The sequence below is a fragment of the Thamnophis sirtalis genome, unplaced genomic scaffold, assembly GCF_051295495.1.
Source record: "Thamnophis sirtalis isolate CommonGarterSnake01/CBP01778 unplaced genomic scaffold, rThaSir2_p1.2 scaffold_3, whole genome shotgun sequence".
Classification (NCBI taxonomy): Eukaryota; Metazoa; Chordata; class Lepidosauria; order Squamata; family Natricidae; genus Thamnophis; species Thamnophis sirtalis.
Window position 1 is genome coordinate 29,628,941 of NW_028261383.1, and position 13,352 is coordinate 29,642,292.

The following is a 13,352-nucleotide window of genomic DNA, read 5'->3' on the forward strand; positions in this document are numbered from 1 at the left end:
TACCGGGGGTTGTAACTCTAAAATAGATACCTTTTACCCCGGCACAGCTGATAAGGAGTCGAGCTCTGTGGCTTGGTGGTTAACACATCTGCCTAGGATGCAATACAGCACAGGTTCGTTTCCCAGTAAGGGTATGGCTAGCTGATGAGAGCTAAATAGCTTGAAATAGATCTATACTAGTCTCCCTTTACTTATTTATCAGCACAAACACACACACACACACACACACACACACACACACATAAATGAATCCAGCTGAATCCGTTATCTGTGTGTGTTTTCTGGATTTGAATTTGTGCAACAAACTGTAACAATATCTAATAAAACAATGAGGGTTTAAGTTCTCTTATTTGGAAGTTACGTATCTCAATTTGCCTCAATAAAAATTACTTCTTATTGAGCAGAAAAAAATTCCACATATGGAGATAAATAGAAGAGCAAAATCCAAGCAGCCTCAACTACATTGTTAAATAATGTTGGCCATTGGATGGCGCTTTGATTGACAGAAATCTTCACTTCTGAGGAGGTTTGTCTTTCTACATTCCCAATTTTCACCCCCGCATCTGATTTGTTCAAAAGTGATGTCCACTGCATGATATCAAAGTCACCAACAGGAATTCCATTTGCTTCAAAAGAAATTCCATCTCTGGAATTATTGTGATATTGGAAATTTTTCAGGAAACTATGAAGCTGCAGAAACATAGAAAAAAAATGACAATTTGAGCCTTTATTCAATGTTATTCTCGCTATTATTCTGGAATGGTGGTACTCTGAATAATTCAACCTTTTCAAATCACCACTGCCATCTGAAACATTGATTCAGTATTTCATGGAAAGTTTCTTTCAGTCATTCCGCAGAAATTTATAACTCTTTTTCAAAACATTATGTCACATGGTCAAGGTGGCCCTACAAATTGACCTTGACCATGTATCAGAATGGTTGTGCATTTTGCAACTCTAAATCTCAACTAACAAATACTCTGTCCTACACATTGGCAATAAAAATCAGAGCACCAAATACAAGTTATGCGAAATGACCTCATATACGACTTTTACTCCATCAAGGACCAAGGAGGACTCATCTCTAATGATCTAAACCCCAGAGCTCACTGTAACAGCATTGCCAAAAAGCATTAATAATTGTCAACTAATTATTGAAGCTTCTTCTCCGGTAACATTGCACTGCAAATTAGTGCGTACAAAACCTTTGCCAGACTAATTCTCAACTACAGCTCATCTGCCTGGAATCTACTCTTTATATCAGACATTAATTCGATTGAGCGGATCCAGAGGTATTTCATGAGAAGAGTACTCCACTCCTCTACTCACAATTGAATCCCTAGAATAGGCTTGAAATTCTGGGCTTGAACAATCTGGAACTGCTCCAGCAGCAGTCTGAACTAAGCATAGTAGACAAAATTATTGGCTACAATGTCTTACCTGTGAACAACTTCTTCAGCTTGAACCTCAATAATACATGGGTAAGTAATCGATACAAACTCAAGGTAAACTTCTCCAAACTCAGTTGAAATACGACTTCAGCAACAGAGTGGTTGTTCAACCAGGTTGAGCATTCAACCTGGAATGCTCTACCTGACTGCTTTGTTACAACCTCAATCCTTGACAGCTTCAACCTTAAACTGTCTACCATGGAACTCACCCCATTCCTAAGAGCTCCGTAAAGGGGGCATGCATAAGCGCACCAGCAAGTCTACCATCCCTGTCCTACTGTCCCAATTTATTTGTATTCATTTCCTTCGTTGATGTCCAGGTTCATATTTATATTGATATCTTGTACATGTTTGACAAACTAATAAATAAATAAGTAAGTAATTGAATAACTAAATAATGAAACATTATAATTCAACAAAATATGTGTATTATTACCAGAACTATATAAGCTTGTCAACTGTAGTAACTATGATGAATATTATATTATTTGTACCAAAACATAAGACACTCAGGTGCCACACTGTTCACACATTGATATGTTTGTAATAAATTAAAACATAAAAAACATGGGGGAAATTAGAGTCTGTTTAATGTCAAGGTTCCAAGTAATATGCCCATATTACAGGACTCTGAGGCAAGCAGGTTCCTCAAATATCAGTTTTATTGGACATATCATATCAGCATATAGGCTGGTGAAAACTGACTCTAAATGTTTCCATAGTTTTCACCTAATTAAAATTTAAAGTTTTCCTCTCCTTTCCAAACAATCAGTCACATGGTCCAATCAAGGTGTCATCCGGTTGCCTGGTAACTAGACCCATCCTCCCTCCAGCCTTGGGTGGAAATGACCTTGGTTCCCAGGAGAGAATATTTTGTTTTGGCTACAAAACCCCAGCTATCTCTATTCCCCTCCTCCTTATCCCTTGACTCCAGTGTGGCAACATTGAACCTTGTTCAACCTGCCTCAGCCTGGTCAGCTACAGGGTTTACACTCACTGTCAAATACCACAAATTGGGCAACTGCTCTTTGGAATATTTCACCCCTTTCTACATCTAATTTAATACTGCAGAATTGGAAGGGGAGAATCAAAGGAACTTCAAAGGAGAAGACGTACCTGCCATGGCTGTACAATCTGGGCTGATTGATGGTATCCAGCCTGCATTCTCCTCTTACTCCATTGGGAGGAAGAGGCAGCATTGAGGACCCAGGCCACAACTTGAATTATTTGGGAAATACTGGAGGAATCCTGAGACAGGATTCTTGCAATCACATCATGGGGTGGGAATTCCCAGTTCTCTTTTTCTCTGCATTTTTTCCAAACTTTCTTAGATAAAAGAGGACTTGAATAGGAACATTGGAACGCTTCCTTTCCATACAATATGCCCATAGAGGAATAAGAATTAAAGTCATAATACTGAGCCCTTCTCTTTGACTGGATGAGGAAGGAAAACAAAGCATATTTATTTTGGAGATCAACCGAGACGTCAAAAATATTTATACTTAAAGCTGTCAAAGTTGTTGCAATCCATACCCTTCCCACAAGGGATGTATTAGTCTTATCAATTATTTGTATTATGATTGTTAACATTCCAAAGGCCTGAAAATCCAGTTGGCATACTATAATTTTTATTTGACTCTTGATAAGAGAATAGAACATTTTCCTTTTTTCTTGCATGACAGTTTCTCCAGCACTGGACTTCATATTTGTTTCTGGGACGGTTCCTGAGAGGACAATGCAAATGACATTTTTTAGAGCAAGAATTTCCAAGCGTCTTTTGAATTTTTCTCCTTTTTCATTGTCCTGAGAAAGGAGGCCAATCCACGTCCATCGGAGATGCAGGAGAAGCTGGACAATGGCTGAGTAAGGAGGTTCTTGGTTTGGGGTCAACCGATAAGAAAAAGGAAAACGATGATTTTGCTCAGTCATCTGGTTGATGGTACTGTAGTTGATCTAAAGATAAAAGAGAAGGTATTGGTAGTTTGTTCCTGTTTTAATGATAAAAGTCAGATGGTAAATCTAAGGGCCTTTTCCAACTGCTGAGAGAAGTTTCAAACAATAACTGCATGAATTTTGCTAGTTCCCTTGACGTTCTGTCCTGTTGTCTTATATGCTCCCTTTGAAACCAGGGAGCTCTGAATTATCTGTGGGGAAGGTTCATGGTTGGGCCTCATAGAGAACACCCTTCTGGTCACTTTATAACTCACCCATTCTTTCAATCCATAGAGCTGGGGAGTGTTCTAGTCAAGCAGGAGATCTTAATCCGGGGGTATCAAACTCAAGGCCCGGGGGCTGGATCTGGCCTGCACGGTGCTTAGATCTGGCCCACGGGGCCATCCTGGTAATAGCAAAGGACTGGCCCATGGTGCCTCTGCCAGCGCAAGAGACCTAGGCAATCTTCAGCCACAGTATGCCCAATGGAACCGAGGCCCCTATAGCCTATTATTTGAGAACCCTGTCAGCTACTGAGCGGAACTTCATCCAACTGGACCATGAGGCCCTGGCTGTGGTAGCTGGTGTTAAGTGATTCCACAAGTACTTGTATGGCTGTGACTTTGAAAATCCAAGCAAGCCTGGGGGAGGAATGCATCCCTAAATTATATACCTGTAACTCAAGTTGTTTTTGTTTCACACAGATTGCTTTTGGGAAGTGAGGGGAGCTGAATGTCAACTTGTAAAACATTTCCATGACTATAATTGAGCTGACATAGGAAATGGAGAAAAGGGAGGAGAATTCCTTGCATGCCTTTGGCAAGAGTCGGATCTCATATTTCTACACTGGTGTGTGAAATGTGCAAGTTCATAGCCTGCTGCAGCTGGATGTGATTTATGACACAGACAGGAGGGAGGTGAGATGTAGGGGTAAAGGTGAGACACCATTAAGCGGGAATCAGATTTGGCTCAGCTGCAGAAGATAATGCCAAAATGTTGTTCCTAATAAATGGCTGAATTTCTTTTGAACTTTGTCTCGAGGCTCGTACTTTATTTAGGGCATCTTTTGGAAACTTCACACATGGACTATAAACCACTTTTGGGGCCCTTGGCAGGGGACCGGCCTACTCCAGCATCGCTGTCACCATGAATATACTATTTTCCTCGCGGCCTACAGCTACCGTCTTGTTGGGGCCAACTCCCTAACATCTCTGCTCTCTAGGGCAGCGGAGGCTTCTCTCCACACTCTCGAGAGAGCATCTTGTGCAATTTAGCAGCTGTAACCTGCCGCTTTCCTCTAAGTCCCATCCGGAAAGTGCTGTGACTGAGAGAAACCGCATTCAACATGGCTGCTTCTTCTTCTCTGTGCCGCAGTGCTTTCTGGATGGGACTTAGAGAAAAGAGTTGGCTCACAGCTGCTAAACTGCACAAGATGCTTTCCCAGCAAGACCAGAGGCAGAGAGACGCAGCTGCCGAAGCGAAGAACACATAGAGCCCAGGAAAATGAAATCTGTCACTACCACCATTTCTTCCCCATCTATTTGCCAGGAATTGAGAGGGCGTGTGAGAAGGCTCCCACCCCACTGCCCGAACGTGTGAATGAAGGAGGCTGCAGGCTACTTTGCCATCGGCTACGCAATCTCCTTTCCTTCTCTGCTACCCGAATTAGTGAATGAGGCAGATAGAGAATGAAAGGAGATCGCGTAGCTGAGACAAATGAGACTGCAGCTTCCATTCTTCACAGTTCATACGTTTGGGCAATGTGGGGGATTTCTCGCACGACTTCGGAGAAAGAAAGAAGGCATGTGAGAAAGCCATTCCCTCACTGCCCCTCAGAAGCAGGGTGATTGGTGAGCCAGCCAATCAGTGAGCGGCAGGCAGGGAAAGCATGGGGCGGTTCGGCGGGGCAGGCGAGTGGCAACCAGATGGGCAGGGGGAGGGAGCGAGAGGGGGCAGGTGGGAGGGAGCGTTCTGGTACTGCCCCACTGGATGAACAGGTTCCAAAAGATATGATAAATATCCCTTCTGGCTTACCGGTGTGAACCGGGAGAAACCCACCCCTGAGAAGTAGATGCTTTTCTGGAACTCCCTAGCTTTCTTCATGATCCAGCGTACAGTGGCAATTTGAGCTCTAGTTCCTCTGCCTCTTTGAAATCCTGCCTATACTTCTGGTAGTTCTCGGTCCACAAACTGCTGGAGCCTTGTAGGATTTTGAGCATAACTTTGCTAACATGTGAAATAAGAGCAATTGTGCAGTAGTTTAAACATTATCTGCCATTGCTCTTCTTTGGATTTGGAATGTAAACTGATCTTTTCCAATCCTTTGGCCACTATTGAGTTTTCAAAATTTGCTGCCAAATTGAGTGTAGCACTTTTACTGCATCATCTTTTAAGATTTAGAATAGCTCAGCTGCAATACTATCATCTCCACTAGCTTTGTTGTTGCTCAGACTTCTTAAGATCCTTTTGGTTTCACATTCCAGAATGTCTGGCTCGAGGTCAGTGATCATCCTATCATGATTATCAGGGATGTTAAGCTCATTTTTCTTTTGTTCTTCTGTGTAATTTTGCCACCACTTCTTAACCTCTTCTGCCTCTGTTAAGTCCCTGCCATTTTGGTCCTTTATCATGCCCATCTTTGCATGAAATGTTCCCTTCATATCTCCAATTTGCTTGAAGAGATCTCTGGTCCTCCCTATTCTATTGTTTTCTTCTATTTCTTTCCACTGTTCATTTAAGAAGCATTCTTATCTCTTCTAGCTATTCTCTGGAATTCTGCATTCAATATGGGTGTCTCTTTCTCCCTTGCCTTTTGCTTCCCTTCTTTCTTCAGCTATTTGTAAAGCTTCGTCAGACAGCCATTTTACTTTCTTGCATTTCTTTTTCTTTGAAATCGTCTTACTTGCTACCTCTTGTACAATGTTTTGAACCTCCATCCATAGATCTAAGGAATAAAATCTAATTCCTTAAATCTATTTGTCACCTCTACTGTATATTCATCAGGGATATGATTTTTTTTCATACCTGAGTGGCTTAGTGTTTTTCCCCATCTTCTTCATTTTAAGCCCAAATTTTGCAACAAGAAGCTCGTGATCTGAGCCACAGTCAGCTAGTGGTTTTAAGTTTACTGACTGTATAAGACTTTTCCATCTGCAGAGCACATAGTCAGTCTGATTTCTGTGTTGACCGTCTGGTGATGTCCAAGTGTAGAGTCATCTCTTGGGTTGTTGGAAAAAAGTTTTTGCTATGAACATCATATATTCTTGACAGAATTCTACCAGCCTGTCACCTGCTTCATTTTGTACTCCAGGGCCAAACTTGCCTGTTAATCCAGTTATGTATTGCCTTCCTACTTTAGCATTCCAATCCCCCATGATGACAAGGACATCAATTGTTGGTGTTAATTCTGTAAAGTGCTGTAGGCCTTCATAGAACTTGTCAACTTTGTACTCTTTAGCACCAGTGGTTGGGGCATAGACCTGGACAAATGTGATGTTGAATGGTTTGCCTTGGATTCAAAATGACATCATTTTGTCATTTTGGGGATTGTATCCCATTACTGCTTTTCATACTCTTTTATTGACTATGAAGGCTACTCCATTTCTTCTGAGGGATTCTTGCCCACAGTAGTATACCTGATGGTCATCTGAATTAAATTCACCCATTTATGTCCATTTTGGTTCACTAATTCCTAAAATGTCAATGTTTAGTCTTGTCATCTTGTTTGGCTTCATCCAGCTTGCCTTGATTTATGGATCTTACTTTCTAGCTTCCTATGGAGTTTTGATCTTTACAGCATTGGACTTTCCTTTCACCACCAAATTCATCCACAGCTGAGCATCCTTTTGCTTTTGACCAAGCCACTTCAGTCTTTCTGGCGCTACTAGTACTAGCCCTCTGCTCTTCCCCAGTAACATATTGGACACCTTCCAATCTGAGGGGCTCATATTCCAGCGTCATATCTTTTTCCCTTTTGGTACGGTCCATGGGGTTTTCATGGCAAAGATAGTGGAGTGGGTTGCCATTTCCTTCTCCGGTGGATCACATTTTATCTGATCTCTCTGTTTTCTCCTGTCTGTCTTGGGTGGCCCTGCACAGCATAGCTCATAGCTTCATTGACCTATGCAAACTCCTTCACCATGATAAAGCAGTAATCCATGAAGGTGATATATGTATATACACACACATATACAATACGTGTGTGTGTGTGTGTGTGTGTGTGTGTGTGTACATACATTGGTTAGCTGCAACCAGTTAACAACCAGTTAACAACCGGATTTGTGAGCGTGCACTTTGGGTGCATTTGAAGCATTCAATATACACCAATTTCAAGCTCTACAGCTTAACTTCTAGGACAACCCCGGTAAATAAAACAGCTGAGTCACAGAAATCTTCTGTGACGCGTGAATCATCTGAGCTGAAAAATGCAGAAATTTAGAACAGGATAGGGTGGGGGCAGGTGGGTGAGACCAAATGATCACAGGAACTACATAACTACACATGTAAGTACACACACACACCACATACTTTGTAAATAAAAAAATATTTCACTTCTTCTAATATTTACTCTGAATTTGAAATTATTTAGAAGAATTTATTTGGAGAAATATGTACAAGTGCTGCCTTCTAGGCACATCTGAACAATTTACAACTTAGATTTAATTCCATTTGCCTTTATACCTGTGGAATTTTATAGATGCTCATGACGTTAGATATATGATCAAAGAGTTCGGAATCCATCTCTTCAAGAACTGCCAGCAGGTTCTTTCGTCTTCCACATCTGTAATTTGGGACGCTCTCCTGTCCTGTAGACAGCACATCCAGCATGGCCTCATATGTCATTAGTGCACTGAAAAAGTTCTGATAGATGTTGTAGCCCAGGGTGATGTTGGGTAAGAGCCAAGGATTCTGGTTGACTTCATGAACAGCCAACAAGAAGGGCAGGTGGTGGTAGAAGGTGTTGTTGTCACTGCAACATAAGATATTCCATCATCTTTTTTTGCTCTATATCAACAATTTATGTAACCAACTTAAAATAAATTGCAGGTTTTTTTGTCGATGACATAAGATTATTCAATTCAGCAGATAATTCTGTTATTTTGCAAAGTGATCTCGACTATGTGTCTGAATGGTGATCTATTTGGCAACTTCAAATTTCGATTAATAAATGCTTTGTATTATATATTGGTAAATGTAATCAGAATGTAAAGTATAAGATAGGTGGAATTGATCTAGGAGATGACACTCACTTTGTCAAAGATCTAAATGGAGTTATCGCTGAAAATTTATGCTCCAAAGCTTGCTGTAACAGCATTGCTAAAAAAGCATTAAGAGTTGTAAACTTTATTTTGTGTAGCTTTTGTTCTGGAAACATTGTATTGCTAATTAGAGCTTATAAAACTTATGCTAGACCAATTTTAGAGTATTGTCCAACTGTTTGGAATCCCCTCCATATATCTGACATCGGTACAATCAAGCAGGTTCAGAAGTATTTCATGAGAAAATTCTTGCACTCTTATGTACACAATAAAACTTCTTATGCTACTAGGCTCGAAATTCTTGTCTTGGATAACTTAGAACTGTGTTGCTTACGATCAGACCTAGGAATTGCATACAAAATTATATGTGGTAATGTTTTACCTGTAAATGACTTTAACTGTTTTAATCGCAATAATGTTCTTGCGAACAACCACTTTAAACTCCATGTAAATCCCTCTAAACTTGACTGTAAAAAATATGATTTCTGTAATAGAGTTGTCAAAGTCTGGAATGCCCTACCTGACTCAGTTGTCTCAGCTACAATTTTTCACACTTTCTGTAACAAATTGATTTCCATGGACCTTATGTCATAAGTGCACTAAGATGCCTACTGTCCCTGTCTTTGTATTTTTATTCTCTTGCTTTCCTTTTTGTTTGACAAATTCCAATAAATAAATCTTCAGTTTGGATTTTCATGAAAGCATGTCATATTTACTATAGCTTTATATCTATATGGTGCAAAGCCAAAAAGATAATCAGGTACTCATTATTCAATTAAAGTATTCAATTTATTTGGACTTTGCAATGGAGAGGCATTTTTGAAATTTCTATGAGATGAAAGTGGCAAAAGTGGAAAAGAGTGGAAAGAAAGACTGGAGAGGGTGGTAGGAATAATAGAGTAAATGTAAGGAAGAGAAAGAAACAGTGGGGAGAAAAGACAAGAGATCTCCCTCTGTTCTAATGAATTCATTCAATCACTTTATTGACAGTTACTGCTGAACTATTGTTCATAAATAAATAAAATAAATGGGAATAAATAAGTTGCTGACTCTCCACAGTCTCAAGGTCATTGTTTTGAAAGCAGACAGAACCCCATCCACACAAAAGTCATTGTGGGACAGTGTTGGCAGTACCCAGTTTTCTTGTGACACTTGTGAAAGAACTTAAAAGAAACTTTTACAAAATCATCATGTTCCCCAGGAGCCTTTCCTCTAAAGGAAATTGGGAGAAGCAGTAATGAATTTGCCTTTCTCAAGGTGAGGAATAGGAGAAATGAAGAGACATTGGAGCCGGTAAACTCAATCACCAGAATCCTGGATGTGCTGACAATTACCTTTCCAGCTGGTGGGTTGGAGGTTTTAAAAATGAAAATTCATACAATCGAGATAAGATTCCAGACATTATTCCAGTAATCCAGTAGTCTCCTGGTTTGTAGTAATGGAACCATTCCTTTTCTTCTATTATCACCTTAAATGGGCATTTCACCAGCATGCTGGCACAGGGAATTTGAGACAGAAACTGAAGCAGAAAGAGCTGTATATGCAGCAGCAGCAACATTTGACATACACTGCAGGAAACCTTCCTATAGTGCTTTCTTCAGCACAGAGTTAAATCTCAGAGTCTACAATTACAGGGAAGACGGTCCAGTTTGCCCCCAGATTTGGAAGTTTTATCTGCAATTTCAGATTGTTACAGTATTTTCCCAGCTTTACCCCAACCACTGCTCTCATCACAGAAGGAGGCTGTTACAAATCAGAGTATCAGGTGCTGTCTATCCCATTTATTGTCACATTGATTGGCAACTAATTGTGGTGGTGGAAATTCCAAAAGAGAATAAATAATACATGCTTATAAAAATTAGAAGGGGAATTGGGAATGAGCATTGCCACAAAAGTGTGCAGTTGGAGAAAAGAATTTTATTTGACTCAGGAGAATAATCCTAATTTGAGAATCAAGAAAGGAGCAATTTGGGGAAGTTTCAGACTGGTTCAGGCAAACCATTAGTGGTAACCTGCCCAAACACCCCAGCTCTATGCCATCCTATTAAGCCACATTTTTAAAGCCATGAGTGGAAGGCGTAGATGCTCACAAAGCAGTCATGTGCATGGAGAACCAGTGGTAAAGTTATCTGACACCCATCTCTGGGTTAGATACTCCACAATGGTTAACTCCAGATCATGATATATTGAACAACCTATTGGAGACCCCTGTTAAATGTCTTGTATCTTTCAAAATGCAGAAGACTATCAGTCTTCATGGCTACAAAAAAGATCTAGTCAAACTTCCCTGGGGAATTAAACTGAAAAATAGCTTGTTACTGACTTCTTCATGAAATGGTGATATTTGCTGTCTCTTACATAGGTAATCTAATAGGGAACCAAGAGATGTAGATGTAGATAAGTTTATTTATAGGCCGCCCTTTTCCCTGAGGGGACTCAGGGCGGCTTACAACTTATGGGGTAGGGAATACACACAATGACATATAAAACAATACATAATTAAAAATAGAAGCAACATTCATCATTCGGGTGGGGACGGATTATAATCTTTAACCCCAGGCCTGACGGGATAGCCAGATCTTGAGGGCTGTGCGGAAGGTCTGGAGGGTGGTGAGGGTACGAATCTCCATGGGGAGATCGTTCCAAAGGGTCGGAGCTACTACTGAAAAGGCTCTCCTCCGCGTAGTTGCCAGTCGACACTAACTGGCGGATGGAACTCGGAGGAGGCCTAATCTGTGTGATCTAATAGGTCGTGAAGAGGTAATTGGCAGGAGGCGGTCTCTCAAGTACCCAGATCCACTACCATGAAGGGCTTTATGGGTGGTAAGTAGCACCTTGAAGCGCACCCGGAGATCAACAGGTAGCCAGTGCAGCTCGCGGAGGATAGGTGTTATGTGGGCGAACCGAGGTGCACCCACAATCACTCGCGCGGCCGCATTCTGGACTAGCTGAAGTCACCGGATGCTCTTCAAGGGCAGCCCCATGTAGAGATGATGCTATAGCAGTACAATACCCACTTTTCCATCTCGAGAAAGGTAACTCTCTTGTAATTTTCTAATAGCCTGTGGTAGCTTTTGGTCCATTTCGTCAATTGTCCCCCCTGTGTTCATGTGTTTTTTCCAAGGTACCCACCATACTCATCAGTACAGCCAACTGGACGTCACATTATATTTAATCAGTTGTGCTGTCAAGAATTGATACTGTCTCCACTGCTCTCCTCTCCTCTCTAACTCTCCTAGGTATTTGTTTTAAAGTCAGAAATTCTCTCCCTTTGTACTCCATAAGCTCATCTCTAGTTCTATATTTCATCTCTCAGGATCTTCTTGGTAAACCTCATGTGCCTCTCTTTTCGTAATGTTTGCCTTCTTGCATAGTTTGTATGGATTCTGAACATTTTATCTATTTCTCATTGTACTTTATGCTTCTTTTTCTGCAATACTCCAGCCAGCAGCTCTATCATCACCTCAACCAGATCTTCCTCTTTCTCTTCTACAATAGTAAGCTGCCTTTTCCATCTCAAGAAAGATAACTGTTGCTTCTAATTTTCTTTTAGCCTGTGGTAGTTCTTTTGGTCCATTTCCTCCATTTTGTTCTCTGTTTGCTCCGCCCTTATTTCTATATTCTGTACCTTTGTTCATTCTTCACAATCATTTGCTGGAAGTTCCCTATCTTTTCATCCATCTTACATATATCCCCCTTCATCTTTCCCATTTCATTTTTGATCTCATCAGATATTTTGACATAACTTCCTGACTTTTGGTCATGGCTTCTTGGATCGATAGTAGCATCGCTTGCATATTCTGCATAGAGCTTGACTTCTTCAGGCCTAACTAACAGGCCTCAATTGTTGATTAGATGGGCTTGATGCCTCCGATGATGTTGCTTATGAGGATGTAGATGAGGTTTTATACCCTATCTTTGATATGTTCAATGCAGGGGGGATTTCAAAAACTTTTACTACCTGTTCTGTGGGCATGGCCCCTTTTGTGGGCATGGCTTAGGTGTCATGTGACTGGGTGGGATGGACAACTTGATGTCACTCACCAGAGATGTAATGGATTGGGTAATATGTGGTGAAGTTCACTTAACAACACTCTTGCTTAGCAACCAAACTTTTGGGCTCAATTGTAGTCATAAGTCAAGGACTATCTCTGCCTTCCTCTGCATGGCAGCCTTGTGCCAGTCAACTCCTTCTCCTTTCTGGCAATTTTCCTGTCTGTTAGAGGCACCAAAATAATCCAGACAATGTATGGTTTCCTGCTGCAGCAGGGGGTTGGACTAGATGATGTCTGAGTAAACTTCTAGCCCTAAATTGCTTTGCTGTTTTTCTTTCTTTCTTTTTCCCTTCCTTCTGTGGGAAGCAACAAACACCCCCCCCCCCCCCAAGAAAATATTACTCCCAGAAAGGCTCATTCCACATGCCTGCCAGATAGATAATGAGATAATGAGTCTGTAGAAAGTTTGGTTCGATTCAAAACCTGGAATCATCCAAACCCTTTTAGAAATGCAAAGCCCATATTGCACAAACCCCTAAACTTCAAAAACATAGAACCATATAAGAATTCTACCTTTTACCCAGTTTGTTGTTTAGTTGACCCAGAAAGAAACTGCTGAATATTTCTCCCTTCCCTTCCTTCCTCCCTCTCCACCCCCTTTTTATTCTTAAAATGTCTTTTCCCTTGCCTAAACTGGCAGGGAAAATGGGCTTAAA

General features: G+C 40.9%; 1 protein-coding gene across 1 annotated transcript in view; it reads right to left on the reverse strand.

Annotated features, from left to right (window-relative positions):
- The window catches only part of LOC148047772 (vomeronasal type-2 receptor 26-like), a 16,396-nt gene extending 4,053 nt beyond the window's left edge, over positions 1 to 12,343 (reverse strand). Inside the window, exons 1-6 of the mRNA XM_087708147.1 lie at positions 12,270 to 12,343; positions 9,976 to 10,134; positions 8,064 to 8,352; positions 6,737 to 6,862; positions 3,072 to 3,404; positions 541 to 690 (exon numbers count right to left, since the gene is read on the reverse strand). Of these exons, the coding sequence (XP_087564273.1) occupies positions 541 to 690; positions 3,072 to 3,404; positions 6,737 to 6,862; positions 8,064 to 8,352; positions 9,976 to 10,134; positions 12,270 to 12,343 (1,131 nt within the window). The remainder of the gene's footprint in view (positions 1 to 540; positions 691 to 3,071; positions 3,405 to 6,736; positions 6,863 to 8,063; positions 8,353 to 9,975; positions 10,135 to 12,269) is intronic.
- Positions 12,344 to 13,352: the final 1,009 nt, after the last annotated feature.